The sequence below is a fragment of the Lagopus muta genome, chromosome 20 (genome assembly GCF_023343835.1).
Source record: "Lagopus muta isolate bLagMut1 chromosome 20, bLagMut1 primary, whole genome shotgun sequence".
Lineage (NCBI taxonomy): Eukaryota > Metazoa > Chordata > Aves > Galliformes > Phasianidae > Lagopus > Lagopus muta.
Window position 1 is genome coordinate 9928694 of NC_064452.1, and position 24383 is coordinate 9953076.

At 57.4% G+C, this 24383-nt stretch overlaps 3 protein-coding genes across 3 annotated transcripts; all 3 read right to left on the reverse strand.

The window, feature by feature from the left end:
• Positions 1–4141: 4141 nt before the first annotated feature.
• On the reverse strand, positions 4142–7688 carry LOC125703020 (outer dense fiber protein 3-like). Its single transcript, XM_048966972.1, has 7 exons — positions 6929–7688; positions 6494–6623; positions 6010–6210; positions 5519–5620; positions 5074–5195; positions 4767–4907; positions 4142–4534 (listed from the first exon to the last, which is right to left on the reverse strand). Exons 1-7 carry the CDS (start codon positions 7409–7411, stop codon positions 4454–4456), a joined length of 1260 nt encoding a protein of 419 aa, XP_048822929.1. The 5' UTR covers positions 7412–7688; the 3' UTR covers positions 4142–4453.
• Positions 7689–12139: 4451 nt separating this feature from the next.
• On the reverse strand, positions 12140–15710 carry LOC125703019 (outer dense fiber protein 3-like). The gene is made up of 7 exons (XM_048966971.1): positions 14951–15710; positions 14516–14645; positions 14032–14232; positions 13541–13642; positions 13096–13217; positions 12789–12929; positions 12140–12556 (listed from the first exon to the last, which is right to left on the reverse strand). Exons 1-7 carry the CDS (start codon positions 15431–15433, stop codon positions 12476–12478), a joined length of 1260 nt encoding a protein of 419 aa, XP_048822928.1. The 5' UTR covers positions 15434–15710; the 3' UTR covers positions 12140–12475.
• A 4359-nt stretch (positions 15711–20069) lies between these two features.
• LOC125703017 (outer dense fiber protein 3-like) lies at positions 20070–24068 on the reverse strand. The gene is made up of 7 exons (XM_048966969.1): positions 22997–24068; positions 22562–22691; positions 22054–22278; positions 21563–21664; positions 21118–21239; positions 20811–20951; positions 20070–20578 (listed from the first exon to the last, which is right to left on the reverse strand). Exons 1-7 carry the CDS (start codon positions 23477–23479, stop codon positions 20498–20500), a joined length of 1284 nt encoding a protein of 427 aa, XP_048822926.1. The 5' UTR covers positions 23480–24068; the 3' UTR covers positions 20070–20497.
• Positions 24069–24383: the final 315 nt, after the last annotated feature.

Sequence of the window (24383 nt, forward strand, 5' to 3'; positions counted from 1 at the left end):
GTCGTCCACCAGGACACCCAGGTCCCTTTCCGCAGAGGACAGAATAATAATATTCTGTCATAATAATATATAAAAATAATATTAGATATAATATTATTTATAATTTATTATTTAAAATAATATTCAGAGGACTGAATAATAATTCAGTTAACCTGCACAGTGTTACCCAGGGTTGTGAGAACAGCCCAATGATTTTTGAGAACTGGTCAACTCTTGAGCCTGAGCTTTGGGTTCACCATCTCACAGTGGAACTTGTACATGGGTGCTACAGTAATAAAGGACTGTGTGCAATGGACTGTGAGCTTGCTGAATTTCTTGATTTAAATGGCTATCAAGTTTCTCAACAGAAAGCACAACTGATCAAAGGGAAGGAAGCCATTTGCTGAACACCCAGATCACCAAGGCAGAGCTGCCTCCAAGCCAGCAGTGTGCGACTGCATGGAGACTGTCTGTGCAAGTTGGTCAGAGCTACAGGAGGAGCCGTTGGACGATGCTGAGGAGTCCTGGGTTCATCGACGGAAGCAGTTTTGTGAGACAAGGAAACCGTAAGGCAGGACATGCAGTAACTGCTGCTGACAGGGTAATTGAAGCACAGCCATTACCTGTGGGGACTTCCGATCAGAAGGCTGAAATAATTACCCTGACAAGAACCTTAAATGTATGGACAGATGCTAAATATGCTTTTGGGGTGGTACCCACTTGTGGTACCATCTGGAAAGAGCGAGGGTCGCTTACACACAAGGAAAACAAATTCAGCATGATGTAGATCTACCAAAGAACATCACGGCTGTTATACATTGTAAAGGACATCAGAAGAGTGACACCGTACAGGAAACCGGGAATATGATGGTGGATCAGGGGGCAAAACAGGCAGCTGAAGGAAAAGAAATTGGAGAACTGGCTTTAAGTCCAGATGGTAAACTTGAAATATCTGAACCTTAGTCAGAACCTATAAGGTACTCTAGAAAGGATAGGAATCTAATGATTGAAGGGAAGAGAGCAAGCTGACAGATGGCTGCATACCCAGATGGACACATTGTTGTGCCCGTTAGTTTTTTATAGCATTTGGTTCTAAGGGAACATGATAAAACATGGAGGTACTGACACCAGAAAGTAACTGTACAATCCTAGTACCAGGAACAGGGCGCAAGTGGGGCTTGTTGGAAAGGAAACCTTCCAGGGCTACAATCGCAAATTGATTTTTTTTTGAACTGCCAGGAAAAAGGAGGGTTTCGATATATGCTGGTTCTAACCAATACCCTCTCAGGGTGACCAGAAGCATTCCCTTGCAGGACCAATAGAGCCAAGGAAGTAACCAAGGTGCTTTTGCAGGAGATTATTCCAAGGTTTGGGTGTCCTGCAACAATACCCTTCAACCAGGGAACTCATTTTATTGCAGAGATAGTCCAACAGGTCAGCAAGCATTGGGAATAAATTGGCAATTGCACACAGCACACAGACCACAGGCGAGTGGTCAGGAGGAAAAGATGAACTGTCTAATTAAGTCACAGGGTGTAAAACTGGGCCAGGAAGCTGGACTATCCTGATCACAGTTGTTGCCTTTGGCTCTCCTTAGTACCAGAACAAAACCTAGAGGTAAAGAGGGGTTAAGTCCTTTCACAATACTGTACAGAAGGCCTTATGTTGTACAAACGGGGATCTCTACCCAAGTAGGGAGCGAAATACTAACTGAGCATGTGATAAGTCTACAGGAATAGCTCTGAGAAAAAGAGAAACTGATTCTAGGAACTAGAGCCCAAGGCCTTGATATGGCTTGACAGCATGTATATAGCAGATCTCTTTCAGATTCGCCCCTGGAACCAAGGTGGGTAGGTCTGTTCCAGGTGCTGCTAACATCCCACACAACAGTAAAAGCATTGTGGATACATCATACAAGAGGTAAGAAGGTCCCTCGAACACAATGAGAACTGAAATCAGCTGCACCCTTAAAATTGTGAATCCAAAGACAGAAATGTGGGCTCTTGTAATTGTTAGAAATGTTGATTTGATGAGTGCAGCATAAGATGTGAATACTTATGTATCTCTTGGGACAGACATCATTGCATATCAGTATTGTTTGGTATGTGGGCAAACTAAGGATTTAAACTTTTCACTTCTTGTTGTCCCTGATGATTTTCAGGCAAGAAATCAAACTGTTGCAGGGTTTGAGTCACTGTCCTGGTGGGTGATGATCAACAAGAATGTAGATCGGATTAACTACGTCTGTTATAATCAATGGAGATTTACAAATTATACAGAGAGTGCAATAAAGAGAATTGCAGGACAGTTATATGCCACAAATAGGATGGCTGGAGAAAATAGGATCTCCTAAGATATGATACGAGAGTGTATATGTAATGTTGTATACCGTTGTTGCACCTTCATGCCAATAACACAGCTTGGATGACATAATAACGAAGGCATTGCAAGGGCTTGGTACCAGCCTTGTCAAAGAAGTGGCAGAAAAATCAGGAATAGGTAATTCTGGATGTAATAAGTAATACACTGGATGGTAACTAACTGAAGCGTGCTGTTGTACGGCTCCTGAGAAACACCACAGCTCTGCTGAAGAATTCCCACCTGGATCCTGGCTTCCGCTGGGAGTTCCTGGCTGCTGGGGAAAGCAGCTGAGCCAAATAGCTCTGTTTGTTTGGCTTACTGATTTGTCATTACTGGTTCTTGTGCAATGCATGGCTGTTGCCAAATGTATGGTTGTCCCTTTTCACTTTCTACCTTTTCTTCATTGCGTAACATTGGTGCCATCACTGCTGAGGAGTCACCGGGTGGTGTCTGTGGCAAATTGGGTGGCTCTAATTGTTGCCTACAAATTGGATGGCAATGAAGAGGTTGCTAAACAAATTGCCCGTGGGTGAAACGCCTCCTATTCTGTGTGCCGTTGCCACTCTCGTGTTTGTTCCTTGCGTGGTTCCATGGTGGATTCAACTTATACAAGGACTTGTATCCTCCATGTGCTTTGTAACCACTTCAACTGATGATGAACAAGTCCAACGCATCAGGGCAACCTTTGTAACCAAGCCCAAGAAATCCTTTCTAACAACTGTGTAACGTTTAACCCCCCTTCCTCCCCACCCCTCTTTTCCCTTCCGCTTACTTTTTCTCTTTTCTTCCTTTCTCTTTTCTCTTTCCTCACCACCACGAACGGTCGCTTGCACATCAGTTTCAAGCAGCCTTGTTCTGGCTCCAAGCTTGCTGCCAGGCGCATTTCTTGTGATGAGACTGACTTGTCTAGGAGATGAGTGATGGGTGTTGCCGTGGGGCAACCAACATCACTGTGTGGACAATTGTAGCTGTTTGCCTTCGCAAGAGAGTGCTCAGGACCGTTTGCTGGCGGAAGATCTAGCCTGTGACCAAGTGACTCCAGCTTGCCGTGGGAGACTGGGGGATGATCCCACTGTACCCTGCAGGTACAAGGCGAGATACAAGTGGGCGCCTCCCTGCTCCCTCTTATCTGCTGGCAAGGCCCGGAAGATGGGAACCAAAGGAGTTCCTGCCGAGATCCAAAAGCCAGAAGCTGTCACTCCAAAAACAACTGACTCAACCCCTCTGGACTCACAGATAAGGTGGGACTGCCACGTGGTCACCGTCGTCGTCGACAGAACAACAGTGCCCGACGACCCACCACCACTGAAGATCAAGGACTGAACTATGAACCACGCTGGATCCACGGTGGTGACCATCTATCTCCCTCATGCTTCCTGTAGAGACTCCTTGCTTCTCCTTTCCTATGTTTCCTATCGCCCTCCTTCTCTTCCCCATCCCCCTCATTCAAAATACTGTTCGTCCTCCCCTTCCCCACCTCCCTGATTAAGATCTCTAATAAACTGGTCGGAACAACATTTCAGCCGTTGTCCTGTAAGCCCCGGGCACCTCCCTAAAATCCTCCTGTCGGCGCTGGAAGGGATGCACTGCCCGCGGCCGGCCTCCCTTTGCTATTTCCTTCGTTTATTCTTTACTTCAGCACGTGGCAGACATCAGCACTGCAAACGGCTGATCAAGCAAGCATCGGCGGTTTCCAACGCACTGATGTTTGAAAGGCTTCGGGAAGCGCTGGCGCATTCCTGTGTGCAGCGGGGAGGAAAAAGGAGTAACAAGAAAGCACACATGTTGGTGTTGGGTTGGTTTTATTGATGACTTACTCCAATTGCTAACAGTTGTTCAAGTAAAATGGGCAAAAGCCCAAGTCCATAGATGGAAATGGCATCAACTCCATAGATGGAAATGGCATCAAGTCGATAGATGGAAATGGCATCAACTTCATAGATGGAAATGGCATCAAGTCGATAGATGGAAATGGCATCAACTCCATAGATGGAAATGGCATCAAGTCCATAGATGGAAATGGAATCAAGTGGAAACCGGCAGTTGATTGGTGTCTTCCCGTCCCCTGCCATGCCAGGAAAGCAGAGGCGGCCTTCCAGACGTGGCTGTTTTATTACACAATCAGAGGGGTTGTGTAGAGGGAATGCCGGATTCCAAAAGTGGATGCAGGCGCCCGGGGCTTGATCAGCGTCACCTGCAAGGGCAAAAAAAAGGAAAGGCAGATCAGCAAGGGCCCTTCTCTTCTCTGCTGCCCTCCCTTCCTCTGCTCGGAGGTGGCACGAGGGCAGGGAGCAGGCCTGCTCTCCGGCACTTGGTCCCTGCGGCCAGAAGCTCTTTGGCCGGAGGAAGCCTCAGGGCAAGGGGGAGAGGCGTGAAGGCTGTGCTTGTGAAACAGAGGGGACGAGCAGAGCAGCGAGCTGCCTTACCCGGCCTATGTTGTAGTCTGCGGGCCCGGGCTTCACTGCTTTGCCCTCTGCAGGCTTTGGTCGGGCCGCCATGGTGTACGCGGGCGCCCTGGTCTTGTAGGCGTCCACAGCTACCTTGGGAAACGCCGCGGGACCCGGAGTCTGCAAGAGAGTCATGGGTGCACGGGGCTGGGATCACACGCAAGGCTCTCTCTTTCCCTGGAAGCCTGCGTTGAGCAAAGGTGCTTGGGGCTTGGAAGCCCCCTGGCACAGGGAGAGCAGCCCAGCTTCGGATGCTAACATGGAAAAGAGGAGCAGCAGAGCTCACCTTGGCAAGGTCTTCGTCAAAGCGGCCGCGCTGGCTCCTTCCCCTCATGGAGTAGCAGGGGCTGGCCGCCGTGTAGGCTGTATTGGGGCCCATCAGCTTGGGCAGGTTGTAGGTGCCCGGACCTGCAGGAGGAGCAGCAGAGAGCGTGTGCGTGAGGGGCTGGAGGAGACGGAAGCAGCAGAGAGAGGCAGCCCGCCCAGCCTGCTGGGGGGAGGGCTCGCCCCTCTGCCAGTTCCTGCCTCTACTCCGGCACTGGGCCAGTGCCGGCAGCTCCGAGCCTGAGCAGCCGGAGCCGCTGCGGGCCGAGAGGTGCTGGTCACGCCAGAAAGCTTGCGGCCCCAGCGCTGCGCAGGCTGCGCGGTCGGCCCGCTGCTGGTGCTGAGCAGCAGCCCATCCCTGCAGGATGCTCAGGATGAAGGGTCTGCCTTTGCCGGGGTCAGCGTACCTGGAGGGCGGTCTGTGCGCAGGGGCTCCCGCCGGAAGGCCATGGACTGCACCGGTGGGCACTTGAAGATGTGCCTGTTGGCTGCCTCGGTGCGGTAGTCACCTGGGGTGGAGGAGAAGAGGAAGAAAGCCGTGAAGTGCTGGTCTCCTGCAGCCGCAGAGACAACGTCCCGAGGAAAGGGTCTTCTGAAGGGCTGCAGGATTGCTGAGGGGCGCAGGCAGCACGCGGGGACGCTTTTCCGTGCCCCGCCACTATGTCCTGCCTTGCTGTCCCTCCTGTCAGCCCCTGGCTCTCTGTTCTTTTCGGACGCGGGGTCCTTGTGCCCTCAGCCCGTTGTGCTGGGCAGCCGTCCTTCTCCGAGGGGAGGGCGTGTTTATCGCTGCTCACAGCGGTTTGTGCTCTCTCACAAAAGACCGACGGCTCCATCAGGGCACGAGCTGACCCAGGGCAAACGCCGCGTGTGGGGGAAGCGCTGCAGAAGTGGTACTCACTGGGTCCGGGGGTGACGGTGGTCTTCGTCGTGGGGCGTCCACAAATGTGGGCGCTCGGAGCCACTTGCTTCCCGTTCCTGGTGATGGCGGGCTGCACAAAGTAGCAGGGACCTGGCCCGCAGCTCTCGGCCGCAGGCGGCTTGGTCCCGCGAAACGTGTACGCGGGGGCACGGGCTTTGGTGGGGCTGTGGCCCACGAAACCTAGGAGGAAAAGCAGAAGAGTCAGTCCCTGAGCGCAAACGCCTGCGCCAGAGCCTTGCGAAGCCGCCGGAAGGAGAGAGCGGAGCTTTGGCCAGCGCGCTGCCTGTGGCCAGCAGTTTCCAAAGGCCTGCCCACACCACGCGCGCAGGCACTCCGCAGCGAGAGCCCCCAGAGCGCCGAGTCTGCGGGAGGCTCCGACGGCACGGGGAAAGGCTCGGGAGCTGCTCTGCCCCGCCACGGCCCCGACGCGCGTCCCCCTGCACCCCGGCGATGGCCGCCGTACCTGTTGTCCCCGGGATGGAGTACTGGGGCCCGGGGCTGGGGAACTGGGCCGAGATGAGGCCGCGCGGGCGATGCGGTCTCCACGTCCCCACCCAGGCTCCGTCCATGCTGGCAGGCGCGTGCCTCCAAACCTACAGGCAAGAGCAGAGGAGTCAGTGCCGGGCTGCCCCGGCAGAGGCCGCGGGTGAGCTCCGCTTGCCGCCGCCCGCCGCTCGGAGCCCGGAGGGGCCGGCAGGAGCGGGCTGTCTCCTCCGCTCAGCCGCGAGCTGTCCGCCGCGTGGCTTGCGGCTCCCGAGCCAGAAGGGCCGGCAGCGATTTCTGCTGCTCACGGCGGTCCTGCCGCTCTCGTGCCGCACGCCCCTCGCGCGCGGCGGAGCTCAGCCCGCACCCCGCGGCCGGGCTCTGCGGCCCAAGGCGTGCCGGAGCTCTCCCTCACCTCTGTGAGCCTTGGAGGACGAGCGCGACGAGGCTGAGCTAGTCTGCTGCTGGGGCTGCTCTCGGGCACGGGGCACGGCGAGCGGCTGCGGGCAGCGCAGCTCACGAATGGGGCGCCTGGAGCCGGCGGCCAGCTGCCCTCGGGGAGGGCCCGGCGTCGGCATTGTGACGGCACGCGGGCTCCGGGGACGTCATCGGTGCTGGGACGTCTCCCGGCCGGCCCGGAGCCGCGCCCTCCACGCCTTTTCGGCCGCGCACCCCAGCCCGGAAAAAGCTGGAGCGCACGCTGCCGACCCCTGCAGATGGACCGAGCTCTCAGTGCCAGCCCCGTGCCGCCCGGGGCTCCTGGGGCTTGATCAGCGTCACCTGCAAGGGAGAGAATCCCAGCGGGGAAATGCACTGAAAGGCCCTTCCGCCTGGGAAGGCGCAGCCACCAGCTTGATGATTTGGTTGCCCTCTCCTTTAGCTTGTTCCAAAAATACATCTAAATGAAGTGCACGTGTTGTTGCCGTTCACTCTGTTCTAGAGCGCATCCGTGGCACCAGGCAATTCCTCTTCGCCCAGTCCGGCCCAGACAGGCCAGGACCAGATCATAGAATCACAGAACAGGCTGGGTTGAAAAGGACCACAATGACCATCTCGTTTCAACCCCCTGCTGTGTGCAGGTCGCCAACCAGCAGCCCAGGCTGCCCAGAGCCACGTCCAGCCTGGCCTTGAATGCCTGCAGGGATGGGGCATCCACAGCCTCCTTGGGCAGCCTGTTCCAGTGCCTCACCACCGTCAGAGTGAAAGGCTTCCCCCTTACATCCAACCCAAGCCTTCCCGTTCGCCCTTCTCCTATCGCTAGGAGACTTGCAGACAGACATTCCCCCTCCTGTTTATACACTCCCTTCGAGTATTGGAAGGCCACAGTGAGGTTTCCCCCGGAGCCTTCTCTTCTCCAAGCTAAACAAGCCCGGTTCCCTCAGCCCTTCTTCATAGGAGAGCTGCTCCAGCCCTCTGATCCTATTAGCGGTCCTGCTCTGGACCCGTTCCGAGAGCTCTGCGTCTTCGTTGTGCTGGGGGCCCCAGGCCTGGGCGCAGCGCTGCAGATGGGGCCTCACAAGAGCCGAGCAGAGGAGGACGACCACCTCCCTCTCCCCGCTGGCCGCCCCTTTTTAATGCAGCCCAGAACACAGCTGGCCTTCCAGGCAGCGAGCGCGCACTGCTGGATCCCGCCGCACCCCCGCCTCACCCTGAAGAAGAATAGGATCCCCGATGGCAACACCGAGCTGTGCAGCCTTTCCCCGTTATTCTGAGGATGCCGCCACACCTCCTCAAAACCCTCCCAAAATGCCCAGGACGCCCCAAGCTTCGCCCCCTGCCCCCCCCAAAATCCCCAGGGGCCCATCCCCCCAACACTCCCCAGAGCCCTTCAGCTGGCCACAAATTTTCCCAGGACCCCAAAGCTCACCCAGGGCGCCCAAGCTGCTTCCAGCGCGCTTCTTTTCCAGCTCCGCAGGGACGCCTCCCCTGCCCTGAGCCACGGGCAGTGCTGCGGGGGCATCGCCCCGTGCTGAACTGCAGTCCTGGTTCTGCACCGCAATAGAACCGTCACAATCTGGTCCAGGCTTCAGAACAACCACCGTACTGTCCTATTCTCAGGACAGGTGCGGAACAAACGCTCGCTGTGCCAAGCGCGATGGAGAAGCCAGGAGTGAGTCGTCTCGCTTCTCAGCTTCTCCCCCCGCCAGCAACGCCCCCCCGTTGCTATTGGAGTTGCTGTTACTGGAACAGTTGATCAGTTAGTAGAGAGTGCCCCAAAGGCTGCTTGCCTCCAAACGACGTATGATAGAAAGCTGCAGCCACACGGTGAATCACCGGTGATGGTGCCTGTTGATCCTGAGAGGATGCCTGCTTTAACCTGGGCGCTTCAGAACCACTGAAAGCCATAGGCACACAACTGCAAGATGAGATACAGGCTACGTCTCAGGGAGAAAGAAGCCGGGCACTGTTAGAAGAGGCTGTAACCTCTAACCATCTGCAGTCGGGATACAAAGCACGGACGTGGGGGGAGGTTGCCCAAGAGTCAATTGACTACGGGAGAAAATATGGTTTCTTCCAGCGGTTTCTTCCTCCAGGAAATTGGAGCCAAGGGAAGTGAGGCTTGCCGCGGCCAGCCTTGCCCCCGGCCACCTAGCCCAAAGCTCAGTGGGACTGGGAGGGTCTCACTGTCAGTAAAAGCAGGGAGGCGAAATATCGATCATAAGCGTAGTTGTCTCTGGACACTGGGCTGGCACAAGGCTGTTCCACGAGATCTGATGAACGGAGCAGCCACTGCCAGGTTAGAGGCATTCGTTGAGCGGTGGCCGGAACAGAAGCTCAGGAATCTGGAGGAAAGCAAAAGCCCAGGTGCGAGGGCTTCTCCCGAGGAACCCGAGCGGCTCTCCAAGCCATTAGAAAGCTGCTGTCTTTGCCCCTCCCAGGTGAGGGGTGGATGCATGAGAAAGCTCACAGCCAAGGGAAACAAAGAGATCCTCGATGTAACACCTTCTGTGCAAAGGCCTCACCACTCTTGCCACTTATCCCTGGGAGTCACGGTTCAGTGGCTGAGAAGCTAGGGAAAGCCTCTTATCTCCCTGGCCAGCCTGTGTCGATTGACCCGGCTAACCTGCGGCCAGTTTCCCTAACCCTAATGGAATCCCTGAACGAATGTGCTTGGAAGGCTAAAGACACCCCGAGAAAGGAATAGAAAAGCAACACTTGCTGGACTGTGCCCTCCTTTGTTAGCCGTATTAACAAAGCCCCAGAAGGGCGAGTCGGTGTCTTGTTGTATGTTACAGAAGATCCCCGTGGGACCTGGATTGGACACAGGAAGGCTGATAGCTGATTTTAACAGCTGTGGTTTGTGACAGAAGATGCGATCACGCTAGAATCCTGAATACACCTCTTGATGACACGTTCTGGTTGCAGCAGTGTTATGTTTTGCGTTGCTGTGGGTGTGGGTGGTGATTGGTATCGGTCCTCGGACCTGTTAAACTTCACAACTGGCTTCAGAGTTCTTAGAGGTCATCCTAGCTTCCTGGTGCTCCCTGCACAGTGATAGCCTTTCTTTTGAGCCCTTCTTTCACCCCTTTTTATCAAACTGATCATGACTGGCATGTAAGTCCTCCGCAGCCTTTCCAAATTCCTAACAAACTGGGAAATGAATCAGGGGACCCATCTAATATCTGTCAGACGTGGGCACAAAGGAAACGTGTCATAAAGCCTTTTGCACTGATGCTTTTCAGTGTCACACCAGTCCAGGAGCTCCATCCAAAGCGTGGCTGTTGGAAAGCGCCTAAGCTTTGGTAGGAGACGTGTACGTCTCTGGGATTACTCCTCTTTGATGCTTCCTCCTGTGGGCTATCCTGCACACGCTCTCCTGTGAAAGCCTCTGTAGACTGTAACAGTACTCAAACTTGCCAAGCTAGGATTTCACTCTCCCAGCATTTGAATTGCTTTGGAAACGCTCAAGTGGAGAGTTCTCATGGCACGAAATCATCTCAGAGAACACTCCATGGCAAGTCCACATACTGTCAGATTGGACTAGGTACGCTTTTGGTGAATTAACTGAAGCGTGCTGTTGTACGGCTCCTGAGAAACACCACAGCTCTGCTGAAGAATTCCCACCTGGATCCTGGCTTCCGCTGGGAGTTCCTGGCTGCTGGGGAAAGCAGCTGAGCCAAATAGCTCTGTTTGTTTGGCTTACTGATTTGTCATTACTGGTTCTTGTGCAATGCATGGCTGTTGCCAAATGTATGGTTGTCCCTTTTCACTTTCTACCTTTTCTTCATTGCGTAACATTGGTGCCATCACTGCTGAGGAGTCACCGGGTGGTGTCTGTGGCAAATTGGGTGGCTCTAATTGTTGCCTACAAATTGGATGGCAATGAAGAGGTTGCTAAACAAATTGCCCGTGGGTGAAACGCCTCCTATTCTGTGTGCCGTTGCCACTCCCGTGTTTGTTCCTTGCGTGGTTCCATGGTGGATTCAACTTATACAAGGACTTGTATCCTCCATGTGCTTTGTAACCACTTCAACTGATGATGAACAAGTCCAACGCATCAGGGCAACCTTTGTAACCAAGCCCAAGAAATCCTTTCTAACAACTGTGTAACGTTTAACCCCCCTTCCTCCCCACCCCTCTTTTCCCTTCCGCTTACTTTTTCTCTTTTCTTCCTTTCTCTTTTCTCTTTCCTCACCACCACGAACGGTCGCTTGCACATCAGTTTCAAGCAGCCTTGTTCTGGCTCCAAGCTTGCTGCCAGGCGCATTTCTTGTGATGAGACTGACTTGTCTAGGAGATGAGTGATGGGTGTTGCCGTGGGGCAACCAACATCACTGTGTGGACAATTGTAGCTGTTTGCCTTCGCAAGAGAGTGCTCAGGACCGTTTGCTGGCGGAAGATCTAGCCTGTGACCAAGTGACTCCAGCTTGCCGTGGGAGACTGGGGGATGATCCCACTGTACCCTGCAGGTACAAGGCGAGATACAAGTGGGCGCCTCCCTGCTCCCTCTTATCTGCTGGCAAGGCCCGGAAGATGGGAACCAAAGGAGTTCCTGCCGAGATCCAAAAGCCAGAAGCTGTCACTCCAAAAACAACTGACTCAACCCCTCTGGACTCACAGATAAGGTGGGACTGCCACGTGGTCACCGTCGTCGTCGACAGAACAACAGTGCCCGACGACCCACCACCACTGAAGATCAAGGACTGAACTATGAACCACGCTGGATCCACGGTGGTGACCATCTATCTCCCTCATGCTTCCTGTAGAGACTCCTTGCTTCTCCTTTCCTATGTTTCCTATCGCCCTCCTTCTCTTCCCCATCCCCCTCATTCAAAATACTGTTCGTCCTCCCCTTCCCCACCTCCCTGATTAAGATCTCTAATAAACTGGTCGGAACAACATTTCAGCCGTTGTCCTGTAAGCCCCGGGCACCTCCCTAAAATCCTCCTGTCGGCGCTGGAAGGGATGCACTGCCCGCGGCCGGCCTCCCTTTGCTATTTCCTTCGTTTATTCTTTACTTCAGCACGTGGCAGACATCAGCACTGCAAACGGCTGATCAAGCAAGCATCGGCGGTTTCCAACGCACTGATGTTTGAAAGGCTTCGGGAAGCGCTGGCGCATTCCTGTGTGCAGCGGGGAGGAAAAAGGAGTAACAAGAAAGCACACATGTTGGTGTTGGGTTGGTTTTATTGATGACTTACTCCAATTGCTAACAGTTGTTCAAGTAAAATGGGCAAAAGCCCAAGTCCATAGATGGAAATGGCATCAACTCCATAGATGGAAATGGCATCAAGTCGATAGATGGAAATGGCATCAACTTCATAGATGGAAATGGCATCAAGTCGATAGATGGAAATGGCATCAAGTCGATAGATGGAAATGGCATCAACTCCATAGATGGAAATGGCATCAAGTCCATAGATGGAAATGGAATCAAGTGGAAACCGGCAGTTGATTGGTGTCTTCCCGTCCCCTGCCATGCCAGGAAAGCAGAGGCGGCCTTCCAGACGTGGCTGTTTTATTACACAATCAGAGGGGTTGTGTAGAGGGAATGCCGGATTCCAAAAGTGGATGCAGGCGCCCGGGGCTTGATCAGCGTCACCTGCAAGGGCAAAAAAAAGGAAAGGCAGATCAGCAAGGGCCCTTCTCTTCTCTGCTGCCCTCCCTTCCTCTGCTCGGAGGTGGCACGAGGGCAGGGAGCAGGCCTGCTCTCCGGCACTTGGTCCCTGCGGCCAGAAGCTCTTTGGCCGGAGGAAGCCTCAGGGCAAGGGGGAGAGGCGTGAAGGCTGTGCTTGTGAAACAGAGGGGACGAGCAGAGCAGCGAGCTGCCTTACCCGGCCTATGTTGTAGTCTGCGGGCCCGGGCTTCACTGCTTTGCCCTCTGCAGGCTTTGGTCGGGCCGCCATGGTGTACGCGGGCGCCCTGGTCTTGTAGGCGTCCACAGCTACCTTGGGAAACGCCGCGGGACCCGGAGTCTGCAAGAGAGTCATGGGTGCACGGGGCTGGGATCACACGCAAGGCTCTCTCTTTCCCTGGAAGCCTGCGTTGAGCAAAGGTGCTTGGGGCTTGGAAGCCCCCTGGCACAGGGAGAGCAGCCCAGCTTCGGATGCTAACATGGAAAAGAGGAGCAGCAGAGCTCACCTTGGCAAGGTCTTCGTCAAAGCGGCCGCGCTGGCTCCTTCCCCTCATGGAGTAGCAGGGGCTGGCCGCCGTGTAGGCTGTATTGGGGCCCATCAGCTTGGGCAGGTTGTAGGTGCCCGGACCTGCAGGAGGAGCAGCAGAGAGCGTGTGCGTGAGGGGCTGGAGGAGACGGAAGCAGCAGAGAGAGGCAGCCCGCCCAGCCTGCTGGGGGGAGGGCTCGCCCCTCTGCCAGTTCCTGCCTCTACTCCGGCACTGGGCCAGTGCCGGCAGCTCCGAGCCCGAGCAGCCGGAGCCGCTGCGGGCCGAGAGGTGCTGGTCACGCCAGAAAGCTTGCGGCCCCAGCGCTGCGCAGGCTGCGCGGTCGGCCCGCTGCTGGTGCTGAGCAGCAGCCCATCCCTGCAGGATGCTCAGGATGAAGGGTCTGCCTTTGCCGGGGTCAGCGTACCTGGAGGGCGGTCTGTGCGCAGGGGCTCCCGCCGGAAGGCCATGGACTGCACCGGTGGGCACTTGAAGATGTGCCTGTTGGCTGCCTCGGTGCGGTAGTCACCTGGGGTGGAGGAGAAGAGGAAGAAAGCCGTGAAGTGCTGGTCTCCTGCAGCCGCAGAGACAACGTCCCGAGGAAAGGGTCTTCTGAAGGGCTGCAGGATTGCTGAGGGGCGCAGGCAGCACGCGGGGACGCTTTTCCGTGCCCCGCCACTATGTCCTGCCTTGCTGTCCCTCCTGTCAGCCCCTGGCTCTCTGTTCTTTTCGGACGCGGGGTCCTTGTGCCCTCAGCCCGTTGTGCTGGGCAGCCGTCCTTCTCCGAGGGGAGGGCGTGTTTATCGCTGCTCACAGCGGTTTGTGCTCTCTCACAAAAGACCGACGGCTCCATCAGGGCACGAGCTGACCCAGGGCAAACGCCGCGTGTGGGGGAAGCGCTGCAGAAGTGGTACTCACTGGGTCCGGGGGTGACGGTGGTCTTCGTCGTGGGGCGTCCACAAATGTGGGCGCTCGGAGCCACTTGCTTCCCGTTCCTGGTGATGGCGGGCTGCACAAAGTAGCAGGGACCTGGCCCGCAGCTCTCGGCCGCAGGCGGCTTGGTCCCGCGAAACGTGTACGCGGGGGCACGGGCTTTGGTGGGGCTGTGGCCCACGAAACCTAGGAGGAAAAGCAGAAGAGTCAGTCCCTGAGCGCAAACGCCTGCGCCAGAGCCTTGCGAAGCCGCCGGAAGGAGAGAGCGGAGCTTTGGCCAGCGCGCTGCCTGTGGCCAGCAGTTTCCAAAGGCCTGCCCACACCACGCGCGCAGGCACTCCGCAGCGAGAGCCCCCAGAGCGCCGAGTCTGCGGGAGGCTCCGACGGCACGGGGAAAGGCTCGGGAGCTGCTCTGCCCCGCCACGGCCCCGACGCGCGTCCCCCTGCACCCCGGCGATGGCCGCCGTACCTGTTGTCCCCGGGATGGAGTACTGGGGCCCGGGGCTGGGGAACTGGGCCGAGATGAGGCCGCGCGGGCGATGCGGTCTCCACGTCCCCACCCAGGCTCCGTCCATGCTGGCAGGCGCGTGCCTCCAAACCTACAGGCAAGAGCAGAGGAGTCAGTGCCGGGCTGCCCCGGCAGAGGCCGCGGGTGAGCTCCGCTTGCCGCCGCCCGCCGCTCGGAGCCCGGAGGGGCCGGCAGGAGCGGGCTGTCTCCTCCGCTCAGCCGCGAGCTGTCCGCCGCGTGGCTTGCGGCTCCCGAGCCAGAAGGGCCGGCAGCGATTTCTGCTGCTCACGGCGGTCCTGCCGCTCTCGTGCCGCACGCCCCTCGCGCGCGGCGGAGCTCAGCCCGCACCCCGCGGCCGGGCTCTGCGGCCCAAGGCGTGCCGGAGCTCTCCCTCACCTCTGTGAGCCTTGGAGGACGAGCGCGACGAGGCTGAGCTAGTCTGCTGCTGGGGCTGCTCTCGGGCACGGGGCACGGCGAGCGGCTGCGGGCAGCGCAGCTCACGAATGGGGCGCCTGGAGCCGGCGGCCAGCTGCCCTCGGGGAGGGCCCGGCGTCGGCATTGTGACGGCACGCGGGCTCCGGGGACGTCATCGGTGCTGGGACGTCTCCCGGCCGGCCCGGAGCCGCGCCCTCCACGCCTTTTCGGCCGCGCACCCCAGCCCGGAAAAAGCTGGAGCGCACGCTGCCGACCCCTGCAGATGGACCGAGCTCTCAGTGCCAGCCCCGTGCCGCCCGGGGCTCCTGGGGCTTGATCAGCGTCACCTGCAAGGGAGAGAATCCCAGCGGGGAAATGCACTGAAAGGCCCTTCCGCCTGGGAAGGCGCAGCCACCAGCTTGATGATTTGGTTGCCCTCTCCTTTAGCTTGTTCCAAAAATACATCTAAATGAAGTGCACGTGTTGTTGCCGTTCACTCTGTTCTAGAGCGCATCCGTGGCACCAGGCAATTCCTCTTCGCCCAGTCCGGCCCAGACAGGCCAGGACCAGATCATAGAATCACAGAACAGGCTGGGTTGAAAAGGACCACAATGACCATCTCGTTTCAACCCCCTGCTGTGTGCAGGTCGCCAACCAGCAGCCCAGGCTGCCCAGAGCCACGTCCAGCCTGGCCTTGAATGCCTGCAGGGATGGGGCATCCACAGCCTCCTTGGGCAGCCTGTTCCAGTGCCTCACCACCGTCAGAGTGAAAGGCTTCCCCCTTACATCCAACCCAAGCCTTCCCGTTCGCCCTTCTCCTATCGCTAGGAGACTTGCAGACAGACATTCCCCCTCCTGTTTATACACTCCCTTCGAGTATTGGAAGGCCACAGTGAGGTTTCCCCCGGAGCCTTCTCTTCTCCAAGCTAAACAAGCCCGGTTCCCTCAGCCCTTCTTCATAGGAGAGCTGCTCCAGCCCTCTGATCCTATTAGCGGTCCTGCTCTGGACCCGTTCCGAGAGCTCTGCGTCTTCGTTGTGCTGGGGGCCCCAGGCCTGGGCGCAGCGCTGCAGATGGGGCCTCACAAGAGCCGAGCAGAGGAGGACGACCACCTCCCTCTCCCCGCTGGCCGCCCCTTTTTAATGCAGCCCAGAACACAGCTGGCCTTCCAGGCGGCGAGCGCGCACTGCTGGATCCCGCCGCACCCCCGCCTCACCCTGAAGAAGAATAGGATCCCCGATGGCAACACCGAGCTGTGCAGCCTTTCCCCGTTATTCTGAGGATGCCGCCACACCTCCTCAAAACCCTCCCAAAATGCCCAGGACGCCCCAAGCTTCGCCCCCTGCCCCCCCCAAAATCCCCAGGGGCCCATCCCCCCAACACTCCCCAGAGCCCTTCAGCTGGCCACAAATTTTCCCAGGACCCCAAAGCTCACCCAGGGCGCCCAAGCTGCTTCCAGCGCGCTTCTTTTCCAGCTCCGCAGGGACGCCTCCCCTGCCCTGAGCCACGGGCAGTGCTGCGGGGGCATCGCCCCGTGCTGAACTGCAGTCCTGGTTCTGCACCGCAATAGAACCGTCACAATCTGGTCCAGGCTTCAGAACAACCACCGTACTGTCCTATTCTCAGGACAGGTGCGGAACAAACGCTCGCTGTGCCAAGCGCGATGGAGAAGCCAGGAGTGAGTCGTCTCGCTTCTCAGCTTCTCCCCCCGCCAGCAACGCCCCCCCGTTGCTATTGGAGTTGCTGTTACTGGAACAGTTGATCAGTTAGTAGAGAGTGCCCCAAAGGCTGCTTGCCTCCAAACGACGTATGATAGAAAGCTGCAGCCACACGGTGAATCACCGGTGATGGTGCCTGTTGATCCTGAGAGGATGCCTGCTTTAACCTGGGCGCTTCAGAACCACTGAAAGCCATAGGCACACAACTGCAAGATGAGATACAGGCTACGTCTCAGGGAGAAAGAAGCCGGGCACTGTTAGAAGAGGCTGTAACCTCTAACCATCTGCAGTCGGGATACAAAGCACGGACGTGGGGGGAGGTTGCCCAAGAGTCAATTGACTACGGGAGAAAATATGGTTTCTTCCAGCGGTTTCTTCCTCCAGGAAATTGGAGCCAAGGGAAGTGAGGCTTGCCGCGGCCAGCCTTGCCCCCGGCCACCTAGCCCAAAGCTCAGTGGGACTGGGAGGGTCTCACTGTCAGTAAAAGCAGGGAGGCGAAATATCGATCATAAGCGTAGTTGTCTCTGGACACTGGGCTGGCACAAGGCTGTTCCACGAGATCTGATGAACGGAGCAGCCACTGCCAGGTTAGAGGCATTCGTTGAGCGGTGGCCGGAACAGAAGCTCAGGAATCTGGAGGAAAGCAAAAGCCCAGGTGCGAGGGCTTCTCCCGAGGAACCCGAGCGGCTCTCCAAGCCATTAGAAAGCTGCTGTCTTTGCCCCTCCCAGGTGAGGGGTGGATGCATGAGAAAGCTCACAGCCAAGGGAAACAAAGAGATCCTCGATGTAACACCTTCTGTGCAAAGGCCTCACCACTCTTGCCACTTATCCCTGGGAGTCACGGTTCAGTGGCTGAGAAGCTAGGGAAAGCCTCTTATCTCCCTGGCCAGCCTGTGTCGATTGACCCGGCTAACCTGCGGCCAGTTTCCCTAACCCTAATGGAATCCCTGAACGAATGTGCTTGGAAGGCTAAAGACACCCCGAGAAAGGAATAGAAAAGCAACACTTGCTGGACTGTGCCCTCCTTTGTTAGCCGTATTAACAAAGCCCCAGAAGGGCGAGTCGGTGTCTTGTTGTATGTTACAGAAGATCCCCGTGGGACCTGGATTGGACACAGGAAGGCTGATAGCTGATTTTAACAGCTGTGGTTTGTGACAGAAGATGCGATCACGCTAGAATCCTGAATACACCTCTTGATGACACGTTCTGGTTGCAGCAGTGTTATGTTTTGCGTTGCTGTGGGTGTGGGTGGTGATTGGTATCGGTCCTCGGACCTGTTAAACTTCACAACTGGCTTCAGAGTTCTTAGAGGTCATCCTAGCTTCCTGGTGCTCCCTGCACAGTGATAGCCTTTCTTTTGAGCCCTTCTTTCACCCCTTTTTATCAAACTGATCATGACTGGCATGTAAGTCCTCCGCAGCCTTTCCAAATTCCTAACAAACTGGGAAATGAATCAGGGGACCCATCTAATATCTGTCAGACGTGGGCACAAAGGAAACGTGTCATAAAGCCTTTTGCACTGATGCTTTTCAGTGTCACACCAGTCCAGGAGCTCCATCCAAAGCGTGGCTGTTGGAAAGCGCCTAAGCTTTGGTAGGAGACGTGTACGTCTCTGGGATTACTCCTCTTTGATGCTTCCTCCTGTGGGCTATCCTGCACACGCTCTCCTGTGAAAGCCTCTGTAGACTGTAACAGTACTCAAACTTGCCAAGCTAGGATTTCACTCTCCCAGCATTTGAATTGCTTTGGAAATGCTCAAGTGGAGAGTTCTCATGGCACGAAATCATCTCAGAGAACACTCCATGGCAAGTCCACATACTGTCAGATTGGACTAGGTACGCTTTTGGTGAATTAACTGAAGCGTGCTGTTGTACGGCTCCTGAGAAACACCACAGCTCTGCTGAAGAATTCCCACCTGGATCCTGGCTTCCGCTGGGAGTTCCTGGCTGCTGGGGAAAGCAGCTGAGCCAAATAGCTCTGTTTGTTTGGCTTACTGATTTGTCATTACTGGTTCTTGTGCAATGCATGGCTGTTGCCAAATGTATGGTTGTCCCTTTTCACTTTCTACCTTTTCTTCATTGCGTAACATTGGTGCCATCACTGCTGAGGAGTCACCGGGTGGTGTCTGTGGCAAATTGGGTGGCTCTAATTGTTGCCTACAAATTGGATGGCAATGAAGAGGTTGCTAAACAAATTGCCCGTGGGTGAAACGCCTCCTATTCTGTGTGCCGTTGCCACTCCCGTGTTTGTTCCTTGCGTGGTTCCATGGTGGATTCAACTTATACAAGGACTTGTATCCTCCATGTGCTTTGTAACCACTTCAACTGATGATGAACAAGTCCAACGCATCAGGGCAACCTTTGTAACCAAGCCCAAGAAATCCTTTCTAACAACTGTGTAACGTTTAACCCCCCTTCCTCCCCACCCCTCTTTTCCCTTCCGCTTACTTTTTCTCTTTTCTTCCTTTCTCTTTTCTCTTTCCTCACCACCACGAACGGTCGCTTGCACATCAGTTTCAAGCAGCCTTGTTCTGGCTCCAAGCTTGCTGCCAGGCGCATTTCTTGTGATGAGACTGACTTGTCTAGGAGATGAGTGATGGGTGTTGCCGTGGGGCAACCAACATCACTGTGTGGACAATTGTAGCTGTTTGCCTTCGCAAGAGAGTGCTCAGGACCGTTTGCTGGCGGAAGATCTAGCCTGTGACCAAGTGACTCCAGCTTGCCGTGGGAGACTGGGGGATGATCCCACTGTACCCTGCAGGTACAAGGCGAGATACAAGTGGGCGCCTCCCTGCTCCCTCTTATCTGCTGGCAAGGCCCGGAAGATGGGAACCAAAGGAGTTCCTGCCGAGATCCAAAAGCCAGAAGCTGTCACTCCAAAAACAACTGACTCAACCCCTCTGGACTCACAGATAAGGTGGGACTGCCACGTGGTCACCGTCGTCGTCGACAGAACAACAGTGCCCGACGACCCACCACCACTGAAGATCAAGGACTGAACTATGAACCACGCTGGATCCACGGTGGTGACCATCTATCTCCCTCATGCTTCCTGTAGAGACTCCTTGCTTCTCCTTTCCTATGTTTCCTATCGCCCTCCTTCTCTTCCCCATCCCCCTCATTCAAAATACTGTTCGTCCTCCCCTTCCCCACCTCCCTGATTAAGATCTCTAATAAACTGGTCGGAACAACATTTCAGCCGTTGTCCTGTAAGCCCCGGGCACCTCCCTAAAATCCTCCTGTCGGCGCTGGAAGGGATGCACTGCCCGCGGCCGGCCTCCCTTTGCTATTTCCTTCGTTTATTCTTTACTTCAGCACGTGGCAGACATCAGCACTGCAAACGGCTGATCAAGCAAGCATCGGCGGTTTCCAACGCACTGATGTTTGAAAGGCTTCGGGAAGCGCTGGCGCATTCCTGTGTGCAGCGGGGAGGAAAAAGGAGTAACAAGAAAGCACACATGTTGGTGTTGGGTTGGTTTTATTGATGACTTACTCCAATTGCTAACAGTTGTTCAAGTAAAATGGGCAAAAGCCCAAGTCCATAGATGGAAATGGCATCAACTCCATAGATGGAAATGGCATCAAGTCGATAGATGGAAATGGCATCAACTTCATAGATGGAAATGGCATCAAGTCGATAGATGGAAATGGCATCAAGTCGATAGATGGAAATGGCATCAACTCCATAGATGGAAATGGCATCAAGTCCATAGATGGAAATGGAATCAAGTGGAAACCGGCAGTTGATTGGTGTCTTCCCGTCCCCTGCCATGCCAGGAAAGCAGAGGCGGCCTTCCAGACGTGGCTGTTTTATTACACAATCAGAGGGGTTGTGTAGAGGGAATGCCGGATTCCAAAAGTGGATGCAGGCGCCCGGGGCTTGATCAGCGTCACCTGCAAGGGCAAAAAAAAGGAAAGGCAGATCAGCAAGGGCCCTTCTCTTCTCTGCTGCCCTCCCTTCCTCTGCTCGGAGGTGGCACGAGGGCAGGGAGCAGGCCTGCTCTCCGGCACTTGGTCCCTGCGGCCAGAAGCTCTTTGGCCGGAGGAAGCCTCAGGGCAAGGGGGAGAGGCGTGAAGGCTGTGCTTGTGAAACAGAGGGGACGAGCAGAGCAGCGAGCTGCCTTACCCGGCCTATGTTGTAGTCTGCGGGCCCGGGCTTCACTGCTTTGCCCTCTGCAGGCTTTGGTCGGGCCGCCATGGTGTACGCGGGCGCCCTGGTCTTGTAGGCGTCCACAGCTACCTTGGGAAACGCCGCGGGACCCGGAGTCTGCAAGAGAGTCATGGGTGCACGGGGCTGGGATCACACGCAAGGCTCTCTCTTTCCCTGGAAGCCTGCGTTGAGCAAAGGTGCTTGGGGCTTGGAAGCCCCCTGGCACAGGGAGAGCAGCCCAGCTTCGGATGCTAACATGGAAAAGAGGAGCAGCAGAGCTCACCTTGGCAAGGTCTTCGTCAAAGCGGCCGCGCTGGCTCCTTCCCCTCATGGAGTAGCAGGGGCTGGCCGCCGTGTAGGCTGTATTGGGGCCCATCAGCTTGGGCAGGTTGTAGGTGCCCGGACCTGCAGGAGGAGCAGCAGAGAGCGTGTGCGTGAGGGGCTGGAGGAGACGGAAGCAGCAGAGAGAGGCAGCCCGCCCAGCCTGCTGGGGGGAGGGCTCGCCCCTCTGCCAGTTCCTGCCTCTACTCCGGCACTGGGCCAGTGCCGGCAGCTCCGAGCCCGAGCAGCCGGAGCCGCTGCGGGCCGAGAGGTGCTGGTCACGCCAGAAAGCTTGCGGCCCCAGCGCTGCGCAGGCTGCGCGGTCGGCCCGCTGCTGGTGCTGAGCAGCAGCCCATCCCTGCAGGATGCTCAGGATGAAGGGTCTGCCTTTGCCGGGGTCAGCGTACCTGGAGGGCGGTCTGTGCGCAGGGGCTCCCGCCGGAAGGCCATGGACTGCACCGGTGGGCACTTGAAGATGTGCCTGTTGGCTGCCTCGGTGCGGTAGTCACCTGGGGTGGAGGAGAAGAGGAAGAAAGCCGTGAAGTGCTGGTCTCCTGCAGCCGCAGAGACAACGTCCCGAGGAAAGGGTCTTCTGAAGGGCTGCAGGATTGCTGAGGGGCGCAGGCAGCACGCGGGGACGCTTTTCCGTGCCCCGCCACTATGTCCTGCCTTGCTGTCCCTCCTGTCAGCCCCTGGCTCTCTGTTCTTTTCGGACGCGGGGTCCTTGTGCCCTCAGCCCGTTGTGCTGGGCAGCCGTCCTTCTCCGAGGGGAGGGCGTGTTTATCGCTGCTCACAGCGGTTTGTGCTCTCTCACAAAAGACCGACGGCTCCATCAGGGCACGAGCTGACCCAGGGCAAACGCCGCGTGTGGGGGAAGCGCTGCAGAAGTGGTACTCACTGGGTCCGGGGGTGACGGTGGTCTTCGTCGTGGGGCGTCCACAAATGTGGGCGCTCGGAGCCACTTGCTTCCCGTTCCTGGTGATGGCGGGCTGCACAAAGTAGCAGGGACCTGGCCCGCAGCTCTCGGCCGCAGGCGGCTTGGTCCCGTCGGCCGCAGGCGGCTTGGTCCCGCGAAACGTGTACGCGGGGGCACGGGCTTTGGTGGGGCTGTGGCCCACGAAACCTAGGAGGAAAAGCAGAAGAGTCAGTCCCTGAGCGCAAACGCCTGCGCCAGAGCCTTGCGAAGCCGCCGGAAGGAGAGAGCGGAGCTTTGGCCAGCGCGCTGCCTGTGGCCAGCAGTTTCCAAAGGCCTGCCCACACCACGCGCGCAGGCACTCCGCAGCGAGAGCCCCCAGAGCGCCGAGTCTGCGGGAGGCTCCGACGGCACGGGGAAAGGCTCGGGAGCTGCTCTGCCCCGCCACGGCCCCGACGCGCGTCCCCCTGCACCCCGGCGATGGCCGCCGTACCTGTTGTCCCCGGGATGGAGTACTGGGGCCCGGGGCTGGGGAACTGGGCCGAGATGAGGCCGCGCGGGCGATGCGGTCTCCACGTCCCCACCCAGGCTCCGTCCATGCTGGCAGGCGCGTGCCTCCAAACCTACAGGCAAGAGCAGAGGAGTCAGTGCCGGGCTGCCCCGGCAGAGGCCGCGGGTGAGCTCCGCTTGCCGCCGCCCGCCGCTCGGAGCCCGGAGGGGCCGGCAGGAGCGGGCTGTCTCCTCCGCTCAGCCGCGAGCTGTCCGCCGCGTGGCTTGCGGCTCCCGAGCCAGAAGGGCCGGCAGCGATTTCTGCTGCTCACGGCGGTCCTGCCGCTCTCGTGCCGCACGCCCCTCGCGCGCGGCGGAGCTCAGCCCGCACCCCGCGGCCGGGCTCTGCGGCCCAAGGCGTGCCGGAGCTCTCCCTCACCTCTGTGAGCCTTGGAGGACGAGCGCGACGAGGCTGAGCTAGTCTGCTGCTGGGGCTGCTCTCGGGCACGGGGCACGGCGAGCGGCTGCGGGCAGCGCAGCTCACGAATGGGGCGCCTGGAGCCGGCGGCCAGCTGCCCTCGGGGAGGGCCCGGCGTCGGCATTGTGACGGCACGCGGGCTCCGGGGACGTCATCGGTGCTGGGACGTCTCCCGGCCGGCCCGGAGCCGCGCCCTCCACGCCTTTTCGGCCGCGCACCCCAGCCCGGAAAAAGCTGGAGCGCACGCTGCCGACCCCTGCAGATGGACCGAGCTCTCAGTGCCAGCCCCGTGCCGCCCGGGGCTCCTGGGGCTTGATCAGCGTCACCTGCAAGGGAGAGAATCCCAGCGGGGAAATGCACTGAAAGGCCCTTCCGCCTGGGAAGGCGCAGCCACCAGCTTGATGATTTGGTTGCCCTCTCCTTTAGCTTGTTCCAAAAATACATCTAAATGAAGTGCACGTGTTGTTGCCGTTCACTCTGTTCTAGAGCGCATCCGTGGCACCAGGCAATTCCTCTTCGCCCAGTCCGGCCCAGACAGGCCAGGACCAGATCATAGAATCACAGAACAGGCTGGGTTGAAAAGGACCACAATGACCATCTCGTTTCAACCCCCTGCTGTGTGCAGGTCGCCAACCAGCAGCCCAGGCTGCCCAGAGCCACGTCCAGCCTGGCCTTGAATGCCTGCAGGGATGGGGCATCCACAGCCTCCTTGGGCAGCCTGTTCCAGTGCCTCACCACCGTCAGAGTGAAAGGCTTCCCCCTCACATCCAACCCAAGCCTTCCCGTTCGCCCTTCTCCTATCGCTAGGAGACTTGCAGACAGACATTCCCCCTCCTGTTTATACACTCCCTTCGAGTATTGGAAGGCCACAGTGAGGTTTCCCCCGGAGCCTTCTCTTCTCCAAGCTAAACAAGCCCGGTTCCCTCAGCCCTTCTTCATAGGAGAGCTGCTCCAGCCCTCTGATCCTATTAGCGGTCCTGCTCTGGACCCGTTCCGAGAGCTCTGCGTCTTCGTTGTGCTGGGGGCCCCAGGCCTGGGCGCAGTGCTGCAGATGGGGCCTCACAAGAGCCGAGCAGAGGAGGACGACCACCTCCCTCTCCCCGCTGGCCGCCCCTTTTTAATGCAGCCCAGAACACAGCTGGCCTTCCAGGCGGCGAGCGCGCACTGCTGGATCCCGCCGCACCCCCGCCTCACCCTGAAGAAGAATAGGATCCCCGATGGCAACACCGAGCTGTGCAGCCTTTCCCCGTTATTCTGAGGATGCCGCCACACCTCCTCAAAACCCTCCCAAAATGCCCAGGACGCCCCAAGCTTCGCCCCCTGCCCCCCCCAAAATCCCCAGGGGCCC

Bases quoted from the DNA above. Each gene is read 5' to 3' on its own strand.
- LOC125703020 (XM_048966972.1), bottom strand. From the start codon at position 7,411: ATGTATTTTTGGAACAAGCTAAAGGAGAGGGCAACCAAATCATCAAGC. The intron at 6,211-6,493 runs GTACGGCGGCCA...TTTTCCTCCTAG, and splicing joins CTCCATCCCGGGGACAACAG to GTTTCGTGGGCCACAGCCCC. The intron at 5,196-5,518 runs GTACGCTGACCC...CTCCTCCTGCAG, and splicing joins GCGCACAGACCGCCCTCCAG to GTCCGGGCACCTACAACCTG.
- LOC125703019 (XM_048966971.1), bottom strand. From the start codon at position 15,433: ATGTATTTTTGGAACAAGCTAAAGGAGAGGGCAACCAAATCATCAAGC. The intron at 13,218-13,540 runs GTACGCTGACCC...CTCCTCCTGCAG, and splicing joins GCGCACAGACCGCCCTCCAG to GTCCGGGCACCTACAACCTG. The intron at 12,557-12,788 runs GTAAGGCAGCTC...TTGCCCTTGCAG, and splicing joins CAGACTACAACATAGGCCGG to GTGACGCTGATCAAGCCCCG.
- LOC125703017 (XM_048966969.1), bottom strand. From the start codon at position 23,479: ATGTATTTTTGGAACAAGCTAAAGGAGAGGGCAACCAAATCATCAAGC. The intron at 21,240-21,562 runs GTACGCTGACCC...CTCCTCCTGCAG, and splicing joins GCGCACAGACCGCCCTCCAG to GTCCGGGCACCTACAACCTG. The intron at 20,952-21,117 runs GTGAGCTCTGCT...ACTCTCTTGCAG, and splicing joins TTGACGAAGACCTTGCCAAG to ACTCCGGGTCCCGCGGCGTT.